The 15992-nt window shown below is 37.0% G+C and overlaps 1 protein-coding gene across 1 annotated transcript in view; it reads left to right on the forward strand.

Moving 5' to 3' along the window:
* LOC126189843 (cilia- and flagella-associated protein 251-like) overlaps positions 1 to 15992 on the forward strand; it is a 794634-nt gene that overhangs the window by 571874 nt on the left and 206768 nt on the right. The window contains exon 19 of the mRNA XM_049930974.1: positions 7762 to 7853. Within this exon, the coding sequence (XP_049786931.1) occupies positions 7762 to 7853 (92 nt within the window). The remainder of the gene's footprint in view (positions 1 to 7761; positions 7854 to 15992) is intronic.

The raw sequence follows: 15992 nt of genomic DNA on the forward strand, positions 1-15992 counted from the left end.
GAAACTACAAGTAACTGGATTTGAGATGGTGATGTTTTCATTGATAACATATCAGAGAATAATATTGATGATGATGCAGTGCTGTAAATAGTATGATGTTATTTATAATGTTTTGTCTAATGATTTTAGTGATGCTGTTAATGTGTGTTGTCCAGCAAGTGAAGTGCAAAATTAGGTTCCCATGGATGGTATTGAACATATGGCTTTGAATGATGAGAGTAGCAGTTGGATGGAGAAAGATGAGAGCAAATATGATGTTAATGACTGGGTATTGTATAGAAAGATGGACAAAATGTAGGTTCCTGAGGATTAGGATATTAGTAAGTTTAAAGTGGTACAATGTAATTATTCAGTATAGATAATGATACATCAGTGTGACTGGTTTCAGAAAGTGAGACATACATTACAAAAATCATCACAGTTGGTTCTTGAGTCAGTTTTGGAACCTGTGTACTTCATTAAAGGTGCATCAAGTCTCTTCTATTCTCTTACCAAGCTCTTGCACAGTGATTTTACTTTCACATATGAGAGAAGTTCTTCTGATGTCTTTTTATAGCCATGATGCTGTATCTCTTCCTTCTTGACTGTGTCATCTAGAATGTGAAATAACAAACTTTTATTCCCAGCATTGTTTAATGAGATGGAGCAGCAAAATTATTTTTCTTTCATTTGCAACTGTATTCTTGCTATAAGTACAGCTGTGATATATTGCAGTCATCTTTATCATTCCCATGATACAATAACTTTTGTTTATCATTCAGAAATTACTTTTGGTGTAGCAACTTCACTAATTGCTTACAAAAATAGCTCACATGCTGTAATACAGAATTCATGAAAGTTCATCTAGGAACACATCTTTAATGAGTAAGCAAAAACAATATGATATAAAGTAATGTATTGTCTCCATAATTATTCATAGACATGGAACATTTATGTTCAAAGCACAACAAATTAAATATTCTATAAAAGTTGAAATATTCTCATTTGAGATTTCTTATCATTTTTTATGATGAATTCCATAATTTTAAACATCAACCTACAGTAGGTGTTGTATATTTACATGATACATTATAGTGGCCACAGCGTCAGAGATCTTTGGTTGTGGTAATGTTAATGCTGCATATGAGGAAATTTTCAGAGGAGATGGTGATATAAGAGATACTGTGTAAGCATGTATTTTCAATTGAAAATATAGTGATTAGAGAATATGGGAGGATTTGTTGGAGGAGGTAACATTATAGATGCCAAATATAGAAAAGCACAGCCAATTATTTCTGTGAAGATTGGTGATACTGTTAGTAACCTCTTTTGCTGGCAGATGCATTTCCCCAAAAGATTATGCCATATTGTGATAACAATTCTGCTTGAATGAAGTATACATTTTTACAATGTCTCTTTCGATGTGCATCCAGAAAGAATTTTGATAGTGTAACAACTTATTTGTAATGTATTTTGCATGTCGGATCCATCTTAGATCTTCTTGGATCCATATTCCAAGAAATTTTGTAGAGCTTACATTTTCAAGGGTTCTGGTAAACAACTTTAGGTCTGGTGTTAGTGGGAATTTATTTTGCACTGTGTGCAATTGAATTGTAACTGTTTTTTCTGTATTTATTACTAAATTGTTTCCAGAAAACCAGTCTGTAATGTGGGTGGTACACATTTTAATCTCATGCAGTAATTCTTCTCTGGTCCTTCCTTTTATCATCACATTTGTGTCATCTGCAAATTTTGTGTAATTATGGCATGGACTGGTCAGTTCCAAGTGATTTACAAAGAGGAGAATCACAATTGGTTCTAGAATGAATCCTTGTAGTACACCGTACTTAATGCTCTACTTTTCTATGCAGTAGGACTTTATCTTGTTCGCTTCTTTCATAGCAAGCTCAGCTAATTGCTCTCCATTTTGGAGATATGATTTGATCCATTCATAGGTTGGACCCCTAATACCTACAGAATCAAGCAAGATGTTGTGATTGATGACATCAAATGATTTATGCAGGTCTAGAAATATGGCTGAGATATGCTCTTTACTGTCTATTGCATATAAGGCTTCATTTAGGAATGCAAAAATAGCAATCTCAGTAGGTTTAGATTTGCAGAATCTGTGTTGTGTATTTGAGAAGTAATTATTTTTTTCTGTGATATTAATTAGTCTTTTATAATAGAGTTTCTGAATTACTTTGGAAAAACCAGATAGTAGCAAAATACGCCTGTAGTTTAATACTTCTGTTTTTGTCCCTTTCTTGAACAGAGGTTTTACTTTTGCTGTCATGAATTTTCTGGGAGCACTCCTTCTGATAGAGAACAGTTACAGATGGCAACAAGTGGCCTGGCTATGAGGGCAGCACACATCTTCAAGATGCATTCAGGGATATTATCAGTACCAACAGAGAATTTGGGCCTCAGTTTTTTGATTATAGCAAGTATTTCCTTTTCATTGGGGGTTATAGAAAAATAGATTTATTATTTTTAGCACATCTGCATTGACTCTGGAAGTACACTGTAAATTTTGATTTATGAGATGTTCAGCTATCTGTGTAAGTAAGAATTAAATTTATTTGCAATTTTTGTAGGTTCATTATCACAGCTGACTTCTCCATTAGGCAATTAATATTATGGAAATCTGTCTGTTCTGCTGCAGTTTCCTTCCTTACAATATTCCATATGGCTTTCATCTTATCGGTGGAATTTTTTATGTATGGGTCATTTGCCATTATTTTTGCTTCTTTGACAACATTTTTGAAGACCTTGTTATAGGTTTAGTAATGAGTATCAAAAGGTGACATGAGTTGTTTTGACAATAATGTAATAATCTTTTTTTGTTTGAGGATAATCCCAGAAGTGGTCCATTTATTTTTTGTTTTCAATGTGTATATTTTCCTCTGCATTGGAGGGAAGCACAATTCAAAATAGTAGGTAAAATTACTGATAAAGTTGTTATATTTTCCATTTGTGTGTTTGTAGTTATAAATCTCTTTCCAGTTTTTGTTGCTTTTCTTTGCTCAAGTAATGAAGAAAATGATTTATATTTTCACTACTGTATTTTCTACTGGTGGTAGTTAGGCAGTGTTCAAATTACAGCTCAGTTTCTGTACTCAGAGGAAGTTTTTGACATGCATGGTTCCCAAAGTTAAGTGTTTCTATTTTATATTTCATTTCTACATTTACAAATATATGATCAATGATAGTAGATGAAGTCTTTGTGATTTGAGTTGCTGTTTCTACAGTAGGTTTCATGTTAAGTGTTTCAAGATATTCTGTGATTCATTCTTTTCTTTGGCATCCATTGCAAATTCAGTATTAAAATCACCACATAGAATATCTCTTGTTTCTTTGTGTTAGCTTGTTAAGTGATTATTCTAAACTTTTTAGGAAAGTATTTATGTTGCGAGTTGGAGCTCTGTATAAACAAGTAATGGCTAGTTTAGTGTCCACTGCCTCAACTCCTGATATCAGTACATCTTTTTTCTTCATTATTTCCACAAGAAATTTTATATTTACAAATTGTACAGAAAAAGTTTATATTTACTGCCACCATGCTTAAGAATTTTTCTAGAGAAATAGCCACCTAGCACAAAATTAGGTAGTGACACAATATGTAACTTGCCCTCATCAAGCCAATGTTCTGTGAAACACAATAATAATAATCTAATCTAATCTAATCTAGTTTTTAATTTGTTTCATAAGAGGATGTTGATTTCACTTATTTTACTAATTAGCGACTGCACATTCTGATGAAAAAGGACCAAGTTCATATTTTCTGTTTTACTTGTGAGTTTATGAATGCTGCTGTTGCTTCTGATGATGGTGTTGCTGGTGTGTCACTTATTGCTGGTGTTTGCTCTTCCGCAGTTGCTATGCTATTCTATGAGCTGCTTGCATTTGGGGTGTTTACTTGTGTAAACAAAATTTATTTGCCAAAAGAGAATTGTAAGAGCCATAGAAAATGCTGCTGCAAAAAGCTCATGCAAGCCCTTATTTAAGAAACTCCACAGCCTTCCACTACCATGTCTATATATCTTACAAGTAATAATTTTTGTTAGAAAATTGCAACAGTCTTGTATAGACTGGTTCAAAATGGGTCAAAGGCTCTGAGCACTATGGGACTTAACATCTGAAGTCATCAGTCCCCTAGAACTCAAAACTACTTGAACCTAAGGACATCACACACATCCATGCCCGAGGCAGGATTTGAACCTGTGACCGTAGCAGTCGCGCGGTTCCAGACTGAAGCACCTAGAACCGCTCGCCCACACCGGCTGGCCTTGTATAGACTAACCAGAGTATCTATCAGTATAAAACAAGGAGGAAGCAGGATATACATGTTCAACATGCATACACAACACTAAAACAGAATGGACCACTGCAAACAGGAAACAGACTGTACAATAAGCTACCTAATAACATTAAAACAATAAAAGACACTTCAAAATTTAAAACCGCTGTCCATAAATACTTATTGCAAAAGTGTTGTTACAGTATAGATGAATATCTTGAAACATAAAAATTTGTTCTGTCCATGTCCTGTACTTTGAATGTAAACCTCAATACAGAAGTGTATCACCTTTACTGTTTTACTTTAGTAATGGATCTTTAAATGTATATTGTACTTTTGAATTTCCATGTTACTTGCTTATATGTTTCTTTCCCTAAATAATGTGAACTTATTTTTCACAAAATATCCACCTATGCACTTTTCTATTTCTTGGCATTACGCATGTGTGATATGAACACTTGTATCATTATAAGATCACTGCCATAATCATTTTTACTATGTATCATCCCATCTCCACTTTTGACTTGTCCTATATCATCATGTGATTTTCAGCACACAATGTATGATCTACAGCATTAATAAAATTACAATTACAATTAAAATTACATTAATTGCCATTGGGCATGGTAAATCTGGATTATTGGTGTCATTTGCAGAAATAACAAGAATTAAGCAATTGGTAAAAATTACAGTGAGTGGGGTGAGAATAAACCAGCAGTGAGGGATCAGAGAAGCCAAATTGAAAATGATTTTACTTTGATCCGGAGCCACAGTCACATAAAACTTTTTCAAAGACATAACCGCTATTTGACTGTGCAACAGGTTTCATTCTGCAATCTATATTTTGGCCTTAGGCCTTTCTCAAGTGTTACAAGTGTCAATAATCATTAGACTTGAGTAGAACACAAGTCATCATCAAAACACATATCTTATATAAACCAATTTTGTCAAAAGTAAATGTGAGAACATTTCTGTAATAGGCTAACTTACTGGCAATTAAAATGACTTATTCACTTTATGCGGTTGTGGAATAAAATAAGTGACCAAATCACAGGTTGAAGCTTCTCTACACTGTGTGACACAGTGCAGCGAAGCTTCAAGCTGTGAAAAGTCATCTATTTTATTCCATAATCATATCAAATGAATAAATCATGCTAATTGCCAGTAAATTAGCCTACTACACAAATGTTTTCACATTTACTTTTGACATTTTGACCATAATTGATTACATCATATTTGGTTACTTCTTGGAAGCTACATAATTAACAGAATGTTTCACACTGCAGCAGTGTGCAGTAGTATTAAGACCTAGCTATTAGAACAAATATAAATATGTATACTTTTATTTCAATTAAAATCAAATACATATTATGCTAATTGGTTTTATTGATGCTAATTAGTATTATCATCATTGGTTGTATGAGGACCAGAAGTGCAATGTCAACTCTGAGTCCATAATTGGAAAAAGGAGCGCTTTTCTCTTAGGGAAGATGCCCTTCTTGCTATGTCACTGTGTCAGTATAAAATTATATACATATTTTTACAGTGTCTAATTTGAAGTGAATACAACATGTGTGGGACTTGATAGAATTTAACTTAAATGAGTCAGTTAAGTCGATGTAGTCCTGTAATTCACAACACTGCTACTGTAATTTCAAATCAGCCCCACATCATAATTATTTAGGAATGTTTACAGGTGTTTCCAATGAATAATATTATCTGGAACAGAATGCAATGGTGCACAGAAATCCCTTTGACACAGATGAACTATTAACATTAAATAGTTATCTGTTCAACAGGTTCGCTGCCAGGGTACAGTCATCAACATTAATAGAGTTTATTTTATTTTCAAACACCAATCAGGAGCAGAAGCATTGCAACATTATAATTCATTTTGATTCCTAGGTGCTTAACATAGGTTCTTTTGTTTGTCAACAAAGTGGAAACAACTGAAGGGAACTGTATTTCTCAAGGAATGAATAGGAAACATCAGCATGAACACGAGGTTGAGCTAAATGTCATAGGACAGTATGAGAGGAGTAAAGATAAATATACAAATGTTACATAAATCCCAATCTGATATAAAAACATAATTCTGAAGACTTAGTAAGTATTTATTTTCAAATATTATGAGTCTTGCTTGATCTACATCTACATCTACATCCATACTCCACAAGCCACCTGACGGTGTGTGGCGGAGGGTACTTTGAGTACCTCTATCGGTTCTCCCTTCTATTCCAGTCTAGTATTGTTTGTGGAAAGAAAGATTGTCGGTATGCCTCTGTAAGGGCTCTAATTTCTCTGATTTTATCCTCATGGTCTATTCATGAGATAATTGTAGGAGGGAGCAATATACTGCTTGACTCCTCGGTGAAGGTATGTTCTCAAAACTTCAACAAAAGCCCATACCGAGCTACTGAGCATCTCTCTTGCAGAGTCTCCCACTGGAGTTTATCTATCATCTCCATAATGCTTTCGCGATTACTAAATGATCCTGTAACGAAGCACGCTGCTCTCTGTTGGATCTTCTGTATCTCTTCTATCAACCCAATCTGGTACAGATCCCACACCGGTGAGCAGTATTCAAGCAGTGGGCAAACAAGTGTACTGTAACCTACTTCCTTTGTTTTCGGATTGCATTTCCTTAGGATTCTTCCAATGAATCTCAGTCTGGCATCTGCTTTACTGATGATTAATTTTATATGGTCATTCCATTTTAAATGACTCCTAATGCCTACTCCCAGATGTGCTTTGTTACTTGCTAGCAGGTAGTAGATGTGCACCCCATGTCATGAGACTTAGAAGTGGTTTCAGTTGGCTGAGACTGCAGTCATGTGTGTGAGTTGCATTTGCATGAGTGTGTTTGTGTGTGTATGTTTGTCTATTGTTGACGAGGGCCTTAATGGCCAAAAGATTTAATTGTGAGAGTCTTTTTGTTGTGCCTATCAGTGACTCAGCATCTCTGCTATATGGTGAGTAGCAACTTTCCTTCTCATAATATTGTTACATTCCATTTGGATTTTCCATTGTTTGATTTCAAATTATACATTTCGATATTTATACATAGATGTAATGGCAAATCAATAACTTATAGTTCAAAGAGAAAAACAGCTGCTTTTGAACATCTGTTACTTACCTAACTGCACTTTTTCTGTTGATGGTTGTCACCTAATGTAGGACGCATCACATTAGCACAATAAGAAAGCCATTAGTAAAGCAATCAAAAACTTATTTAAGACTAATAAGATGTGTTCTGCAGTGTACATTTTAGTACAGTGTACAAACAAATGAATGTTACAAAAATTCCAAAAAAGTTATAATCATGATCTGTTTTGAAATGAGTATTAGTTCTCAACATTTTTTCAACATTATAGAACTTAAATACAGAGTTTTTGATGTATTGTTATTTGAACTGGCAACTTTTTCCTTTGTACTGTAGCACAGAATGAACTAAAAAGTAATTTTTCTTCTTTCTTTCGTAGGTGGTGCAGAAATATATAACAGTAGATGGAAAGTACTTATTCACAGTTGGAAAGAATGACAGCAGTATCTATATGTGGCAAGTAAACAAAAGGTGTGTAGATAATTTTTGATGCACCCTGTATATGTTCTCAGATCCAAGTGTGACAACTTCTTATAGCTTTATATTTCTGCATCTGAAATGCCTTTATGTTTTCGAGTGTGCCAATGTAGCTCTGCTGGAAGTCATCACAGTGGCAGTCTTGAGTAACGCTGGAACTAAAATGCTTCTGTAACAATCCCTTTATATTTTTCTAATTCAACAACTTTTCCTAGAACTTCATAACATGAGAAACATCATGTAAGAGAGTATATGTCAGTTTGACAGTTTGTTTACATCCATACATCAGTTTTGAATAATCTTCTTCTGTTTTCCACTTGGATCTCTTGCAATTCTGTTACACTGTGGGCATTTGCTCTGGGGTTAGCGTCATAGTCCAACTTGGGATGACAATACATGGAGTGTGCACAAAGAACCACACAGGTACTTCATCTTGTGGTGTTAATGCCAACTGCCACATACAAAATACATAATAAAACCTCCAAACAGTTTCTTGTTCATAATTGCTAAATCACTAAATTGCTCAAAACTCATGAACATCATATGTCCATCAGCTAGGTAGACATAGAGTTTGTGTAGGTACATGGTGAAAGACCGCTGGATATGGGAAAGTTAAAATTTATTAAAAAATGATACAGTGACAATGACAGAATCAAAGACTGACTATAAGCATCAGCAAAGACATTAGATATGAATGCACAGTAAAGCATAGGCAGATGACAATAAAACATCATTCACTTCTTTGTACATGATTTTGTTTCACTCTCTCGTGTGTAGAAGTTTGGTTAAGATGTATTGCTCAGAGTGTGACAGGCTAAAAGTGTTTTGTATCATATGTGCTTCTGAATAAGAGAAGACTTAATAACAGTATTAAGCATTTTTATTAAAGTGAAATAGAACCAAGTTAAGAAGAATTCCTTCATATTTTATATCTTCTTGAGAGGCACTGGTGTTCCCTGGGGTTGGCTGCCTGCATCTATAATTGAAATGGAGGAAAAGAAGTCCATGGTCATTTTTTCGTAAAATTAACAGAAGGCGAAGCTTTCAGAACATGACAAATATACTTAAAATACATATAGTGATGGACACAAAAAAAAGAAATGATGCAAGGTAAAGTGCATGAACAATAGCACAATTTCATACTCACAGAACATTGCATAATAATACGCTGTACTAATTTCTCTTTTCATTGCAAGTGAAAGAATAACTACCATCCATTCCTCTAATTATTCCTTTTAATTATATTTCTTTATCGTTATACAAGGGTTGACTGAAAAGAAATGCCTCCACCTTCTTAACTCTTCAACAGTTGGCAGCATTGGTATGCAGCAGGTACTGGATTGTTCTGTAGCCTCTTCTCTACAGCTCCAGTTGGGGGAAGCCTTAGCATTGAAAATTGTGTTGTTGCAGTGTAAAGTATGGAATCCTCCACAGACAGTTGGTCAATGTTATTTAAGCAACATGCAGTCATTGAATTCTTCACGGCAGAAGGTGTCACCCCAAAGGAGAGTCGTCAGAGAATGAAAGCAGTTTATGGTGATTGTGTTGTTGTGAGTACTGTACGTCATTGGGCAAGTAAGTTTAAAGACGTTGAGGTGGGAACATCTGACCTGTATGGCAAGCAAAGAGTTGGACATCCTGTGGCTGCAACCACCAAGTTTCACAAGCAAAATGTTGACAAATTGAGTCAGGATGATCATCATATCACCGAGAGAGAAACTGCAAGCACAGTCGGCATTTCACAAGAACGTGTGGGTCACAGTATTTCTTTTCTTGGCTATCAGAAGATCTGTGCATGATGGGTACCCCAGATGCTGACTCCTGAAATGAAAGTGCACAGACTTGAAATTTACCAGGTACCTCTCTCACGTTACGAGAATGAAGGTGACGCCTTTCTCCATTCAATTGTGCCGGGAGACAAAACATGGGTAAGCCATTACGACCCAGAGACGAAACATCAGTCTACGGAATATTGACACAAAGACTCACCCTAGAAAAGAAATTCAAGACACAGCTCTCAGTTGCAAAAATCATGGCCACAGTGTCCTGGGACACAGATGGTGTTATCCATGTTGATTTCCTTGATCGTGGAACAACAATAAATTCATAGTGTCACATCACAATGCTGCAAACTCTGAAACAATGGCAAACAAGGGTCTGAAAGGAAAAGGGAAATGTTTCCCTGCAGCATGACAATGCCAAACCACACACTTCACATGCCACCACAGCAGAACTTCAGAGACTGAATCTCGCCATGGTATGGCATCCTCCATATAGCCCTGATTTAGCACCATCTGATTTCCATCTGTTCCTGATAATGAAAGACGATCTGTGGGGACATAATTTTGCTTCTGATGAAGATCTTGAGAGAACTGTCAGACTGTGGTTGTAGAAACAGTGTGTCAACTTCTTCTGTGATGGATTCAGAAAACTTATTCATCATTGGAAGACATGTATCAAATTGGCTGGTGATTATGTGGAAAAGTGAATATTGGTAATTAAAGATCACATTCTAAGGATTATCTCTGCATTTGATTTATTAAAATATTCCCATCCAAACCCAATTACCAAGGATGGAGGCATTACTTTTCATTCAACCCTCATAATACAAGTTACATTGTCACTCTACTGGAGTGACATGTAACACCGTAAGTTTCATGACCCTGACATGGTTTATTTTTAAATTAAATAAAGATGCTCATGAACAATTAATTCAGACTGCTTCTCTAAACATTAAAAGTGGAAAATATACAGGGTGTTACAAAAAGGTACGGCCAAACTTTCAGGAAACATTCCTCACACACAAATAAAGAAAAGATTTTATGTGGAAATGTGTCTGGAAACGCTTAATTTCCATGTTAGAGCTCATTTTAGTTTCGTCAGTATTTACTGTACTTCCTCGATTCACCGCCATGATTTCATACGGGATACTCTACCTGTGCTGCTAGAACATGTGCCTTTACAAGTACGACACAACATGTGGTTCATGCACGATGGAGCTCATGCACATTTCTGTCGAAGTGTTCGTACGCTTCTCAACAACAGATTCGGTGACCGATGGATTGGTAGAGGCGGACCAAGTCCATGGCCTCCACGCTCTCCTGACCTCAACCCTCTTGACTTTCATTTATGGGGGCATTTGAAAGCTCTTGTCTACGCAACCCCGGTACCAAATGTAGAGACTCTTCGTGCTCGTATTGTGGACGGCTGTGATACAATACGCCATTCTCCAGGGCTGCATCAGCGCATCAGGAATTCCATGCGATGGAGGGTGGATGCATGTATCCTTGCTAACAGAGGACATTTTGAACATTTCCTGTAACAAAGTGTTTGAAGTCATTCTGGTACGTTCTGTTGCTGTGTGTTTCCATTCCATGATTAATGTGATTTGAAGAGAAGTAATAAAATGAGCTCTAACATGGAAAGTAAGCATTTCCGGACACATGTCCACATAACATATTTTCTTTCTTTGTGTGTGAGGAATGTTTCCTGAAAGTTTGGCCGTACCTTTTTGTAACACCCTGTATAGTGATATAGTATCACTGCTACACTGTTGAGGAGAACTGCTCAATCAGATTTCACACTGACCTAATAGACAACTGTAAATGAACAATAGGTTATTACACAAGAGTCTTTTCAATATGAAATACAGAGTCATAGAACACAGAATTCAGTATATACTTAGGCAACATCATGTGACAATAAAGATAAAGGAGTTGTGAGGCACAGACTCCAAAAATTTTCATGATGCACATTGTCATCATTTCTTCTGCAGTTACATGTGTGGATTATTCAGCCCCCACATCAATTCTAATGGGGGGAGGGAATGGAACTGCTGTTGTCCTACCCTATCCAAAATCTGTCACTTGGTAACAAATCTATGAGACTTCATGAGCTAAGAACTATTTCCTAAATTTTGTAAAACCTCTAAGATGTGATATCCCGTTTCAATATATACCCTCTCTACTTATGTAATCTAAGCCTGGTGAGATAGGTCCACCATCCCTTGACCTGGAAGTTCCCCAGACTTGTCATGAACCGAATATTGTTCTTCAGGATGGGAGATTAGCATTTATTTCAGTTTCTGCATTTGGACTAGATGGTGGATGTCATGGATGAGTAATTAAAGTGAGAATAGTGGAATAAATCTCACAACTTTTTTGAAAACTTGACATTTTTCCAAAAGAAAGTATGTGACCTTTCAAGTGATTGAACTGTTCACAGTTGTACTGTGAGATCATAGTGCCCAATGATGTTTTGGTAATAAGACGCTCACCATTGTCTGGTGCGCTGGTGAACTGACCTTCTTGGGTGAACACAACCAACTTATATCCCCTCCCCTCAAGCAACTCTGTAAGTGGTCAATGCTGGAGGGAGCACATTGTTGGATGAGGAACTACTTGCATCAGTGTCTGTGACTGGTGATACCTGCAGGGCATGCTGTTTGTGGTAGCATAGGTGTAGTTACTCCATCCACCCTAGTCACCAGAAAACATTATGTTTACTGAGTGTGTCCTCAATTTGATCCAGTGCTCATTCCCAAGCTTTGTTCAGATAATAGCCACAGTCCTTGATGATATTGTACCTGGTGTACACTTTGATGGCCTCTCTGATAACATTGTCACAGTATTTGAAAATTTGTGCTGAAATCTTCATATGTTCATATTCATTCACATGAGTCTCAGACAAACAGTGCTCTGAGACCGCTGAGTTGTTAGGATTCATTGTTGAGTTGAAACATAGTCAGTAGCTCCTCCATCTGTTATGCTTTCTATGCCCATGAGTAACTAACATTTTTTTGTTTTTTCATTCTGTATCTAATGCAGTTGCACAAGTAATATGTAACATGAATAAAAATATGTCAAATTGTTATTTATGAAAATTCTATTTAAATTTATAGATCGGTTGGTTATATTTATCTTCCTGATTCCAGCGATACAATTAATTTTACCATAAGCTCAGTTAGTTAACAGATATGGCTAACTGAAATTTCTCCTATAGTAAGTAATAGCATATCATTTTGAGCTAATAGACAGTATATAAACTGCTGGTATCATTCAGTCAAAAGAAGATGTCTCACTCCTATTCAAAACATACTTTAAATTACTTGAAATAATTAACTTCTGAGATGACTGGTGGCATTCATAATTTTGACTGCCTATTTTGTCTTAATACTTACAAGATTCTGAGTTTAATACTGTAATTTTGTTAATATATATTTTCTGATTTATATGATACCCCTCACTAATTAATTGAGACTCTAATTAAGATTCTGAATAACTTATAATTATAAGAGATTATTTCCAGGATGGATGCAAACTTGTAAGTAAGTGATTTCTCACTTGGAAGCATAATAACATTCCGCATACTTTTACAGCTTACAAACTTTCAATGTTTTCATGAACCCTTTTTGTTCATGATGTGTACGCTGCCTAGCAAAGCAGGCTGACACTACTCCAACACAAAATGCCCGTTGTGCTGAGCAACCTTCACATCAGGGGCTGTTATTTTGCTGTGTACAGGTGGACCCAAAGTATTTTTAATAAAATGTTTAGGGCAGATGACGAAATACAGTCAAATTTAGCTTTGCAAGCTCCTCACAGGTGCACAGATTTTCGTGAGGCCTTGTTTTGTCACAGATAAGGAGAAATTCATTTGAATTTTTTTGATGATGTACACACTAATGTCATTTCCTCAGTTTGCTGAGGGTAGTGCTGTATATTTCTGAGTTGATCATTGCACCATGAAGGAGACATCAAATGATCATCCCCATGACTTTACCAGCTAAGGGTGTGGCTTTGAACTTTTTCTTCAGAGGAGAGATAGTGTTGTGCCACACAGTTGATTGCCATTTAGTTTCAACTTTGAAGTGATGAAGCCTCGTTTCATCAACTGTGACGATGTTCAACAAAAAATTGTCGCAAATGCAAAGATGGTCCTTCATTGCTCTTTGTTGCCTAACAGAGGACTGTTAGGCAGCAAGGAACCCAGCAAGAACACACACTAATGGGTAGACTAGTGTGTCAGCACTACCAACAGACACATCCAGTCGTGCAGCAAGGTGACTGATTGTGATCCATTGCTCACCTTGAATGAGAATGTTTGTATGTTCCAACATTGCAAGAGATTCAGTTGAGGGCAGTCGGCCAGCACGTGGAAGTTCAGACAGGTTTTCGTGATCTTCTTGCATTGATGACAGATGCCTTGCCAAATGACTCACTGTGCTCTTGTTCACTGCCAGATTTCCATAGACATTCTGCAAGCACCTATGAATATCTTCAATTTTCTGGTTTTCTGCCAAAAGAAAATTAATGATAGCTCTCTGCTTGGAACACATCTACATTGCAGGCACCATTCTGAAGGCTACGTATAGCGCCTCCACCTATCAGCACTTCATGAAAGTATAGGGACTGAAGCAAGAATATTCCACAATGTTCCACACTATAGTCTGCATTTTTTTGAACTGACATTGGCCGAGAAAAAAATGTTGCATTACTTATTGAACACCCTTAATTATACATATACGCTAAACATTTATCTGTGGTTTCACTTGAGTATGCATTTTCACATATAGAGCAAACATCACCTACTGCCCCCTCACTGTACCAACCACTTTTTACCCTGACTGTCTGTGCAGCTCATCCTCCAACCTCTATCTGTCCTTCTCCTCCTCCACACTCTGTCTGTGTCTCCACCTCCTCCTCCCTATTCTCTTTGTCCATGTCCTCTGCCAGCTCTCTCCTAACATATCTTGCTCCTTTCTCCCTCTGTCCATATCATACTCTCCTTATGTCTGTCCACCTCATTCTCCCCATTTCCTATTACACCTGCACAGGACCCATCTCCAGCCATCCACCTGCCTCCTGCATCACCCCTCCTGCCCCTTTCTCTTCCTATCTTCTCCACCCCCTATTTCTTTCTCCCCCCCCCCCCCCCCTCTCTCTCTCTCTCTCTCTCTCTCCCTCTCTCTCTCTGCCCACCTCATCCTCACCCGCCTCTCTGCCAAGCTCTTCTTCCCCACTATCTCTGTACATCTCCTTTCCCTGTCTCTGTCCATCACCTCCTTCCCCCTTTGTCAGTAAATTCCTTCTTATTCTTCTTCCCCTGTCTTTCGATCACCTCCTCCCCACTGTATCTGTAGATTTCTTGTCCTCCTCCTTCATTATTCTGTCCAGAACGTCCTCCCCCCATCTTCTTTGCCCATCTCACTGTTCAGACAAGCCCATCTGCACACGTGGCCCCTGCAAAACAAATCAATAAAGCAGGGTGATACTACTCCTACACAACTCACCTGGCCGTACAGGGCAGCATACATGTCAAGGGCTAGTAAACTGTTTTTTGCTCATATATAGCCTGCCATCTAAGCAGGCAGATGCTACACCATCTCCACATGCCTGTCATGCATGGCACCCTACAAATTGGGGACTGGAAAATCATATCTTGCACTTAGCATGTAGGCTACCCCTCAAAGCAGATCGATAAGGCAGGCTGATATTATTCCCAACAAGACACCTGTTCCACATGGCAGCCTATACAAGCCTATACAGAAGGAGCTGAAAAAACATATTTTTGCTCATATATCTGTTTTTATTGGAGCTAGGAGGTTATAAAAACCAAAGTCCTAATACTTGTGAAGTTTGTTCTTTTGCGACAAATTTGGTTGAAATTGATCCAGGGAAGTGATCCCAGACATACACACATGCATAACCTGCATTACCTGGTTATTCATTTTGCCAGTTTCTGTTAGAAGCAAATAGAAAAAATGAACTGTGTTTGTATTGTAATATTGAAAAAATTTCATTTCCATGAATTCATGAAAACACCTTTGAAGTTATGAAACAGTTGGTCAAAGAAATATGTATAATGTAAAAATGTATAAGTACAAAAGCTGTGCTTGTCTATAATGTGATTTTGTGAATGTCTCTATGTCTTCATAGCTCAATAAATGGCTATTGTTATCCTCTACAGCAATTTGCACTACACAGTTCAAAGCTGACACACCGTTGCCAGATGCTAGGTATTTTCTTAATCTGACACTGCTATAGAAGCACATGAGATGAATTTGCAATTGCGAATAATGACTACCATCAGCTGCAGAATGGCATGACGGCATTGAAAATTTGTGCTGGGCTG

This window comes from Schistocerca cancellata, chromosome 1 (assembly GCF_023864275.1).
Source record: "Schistocerca cancellata isolate TAMUIC-IGC-003103 chromosome 1, iqSchCanc2.1, whole genome shotgun sequence".
Taxonomy (NCBI): domain Eukaryota; kingdom Metazoa; phylum Arthropoda; class Insecta; order Orthoptera; family Acrididae; genus Schistocerca; species Schistocerca cancellata.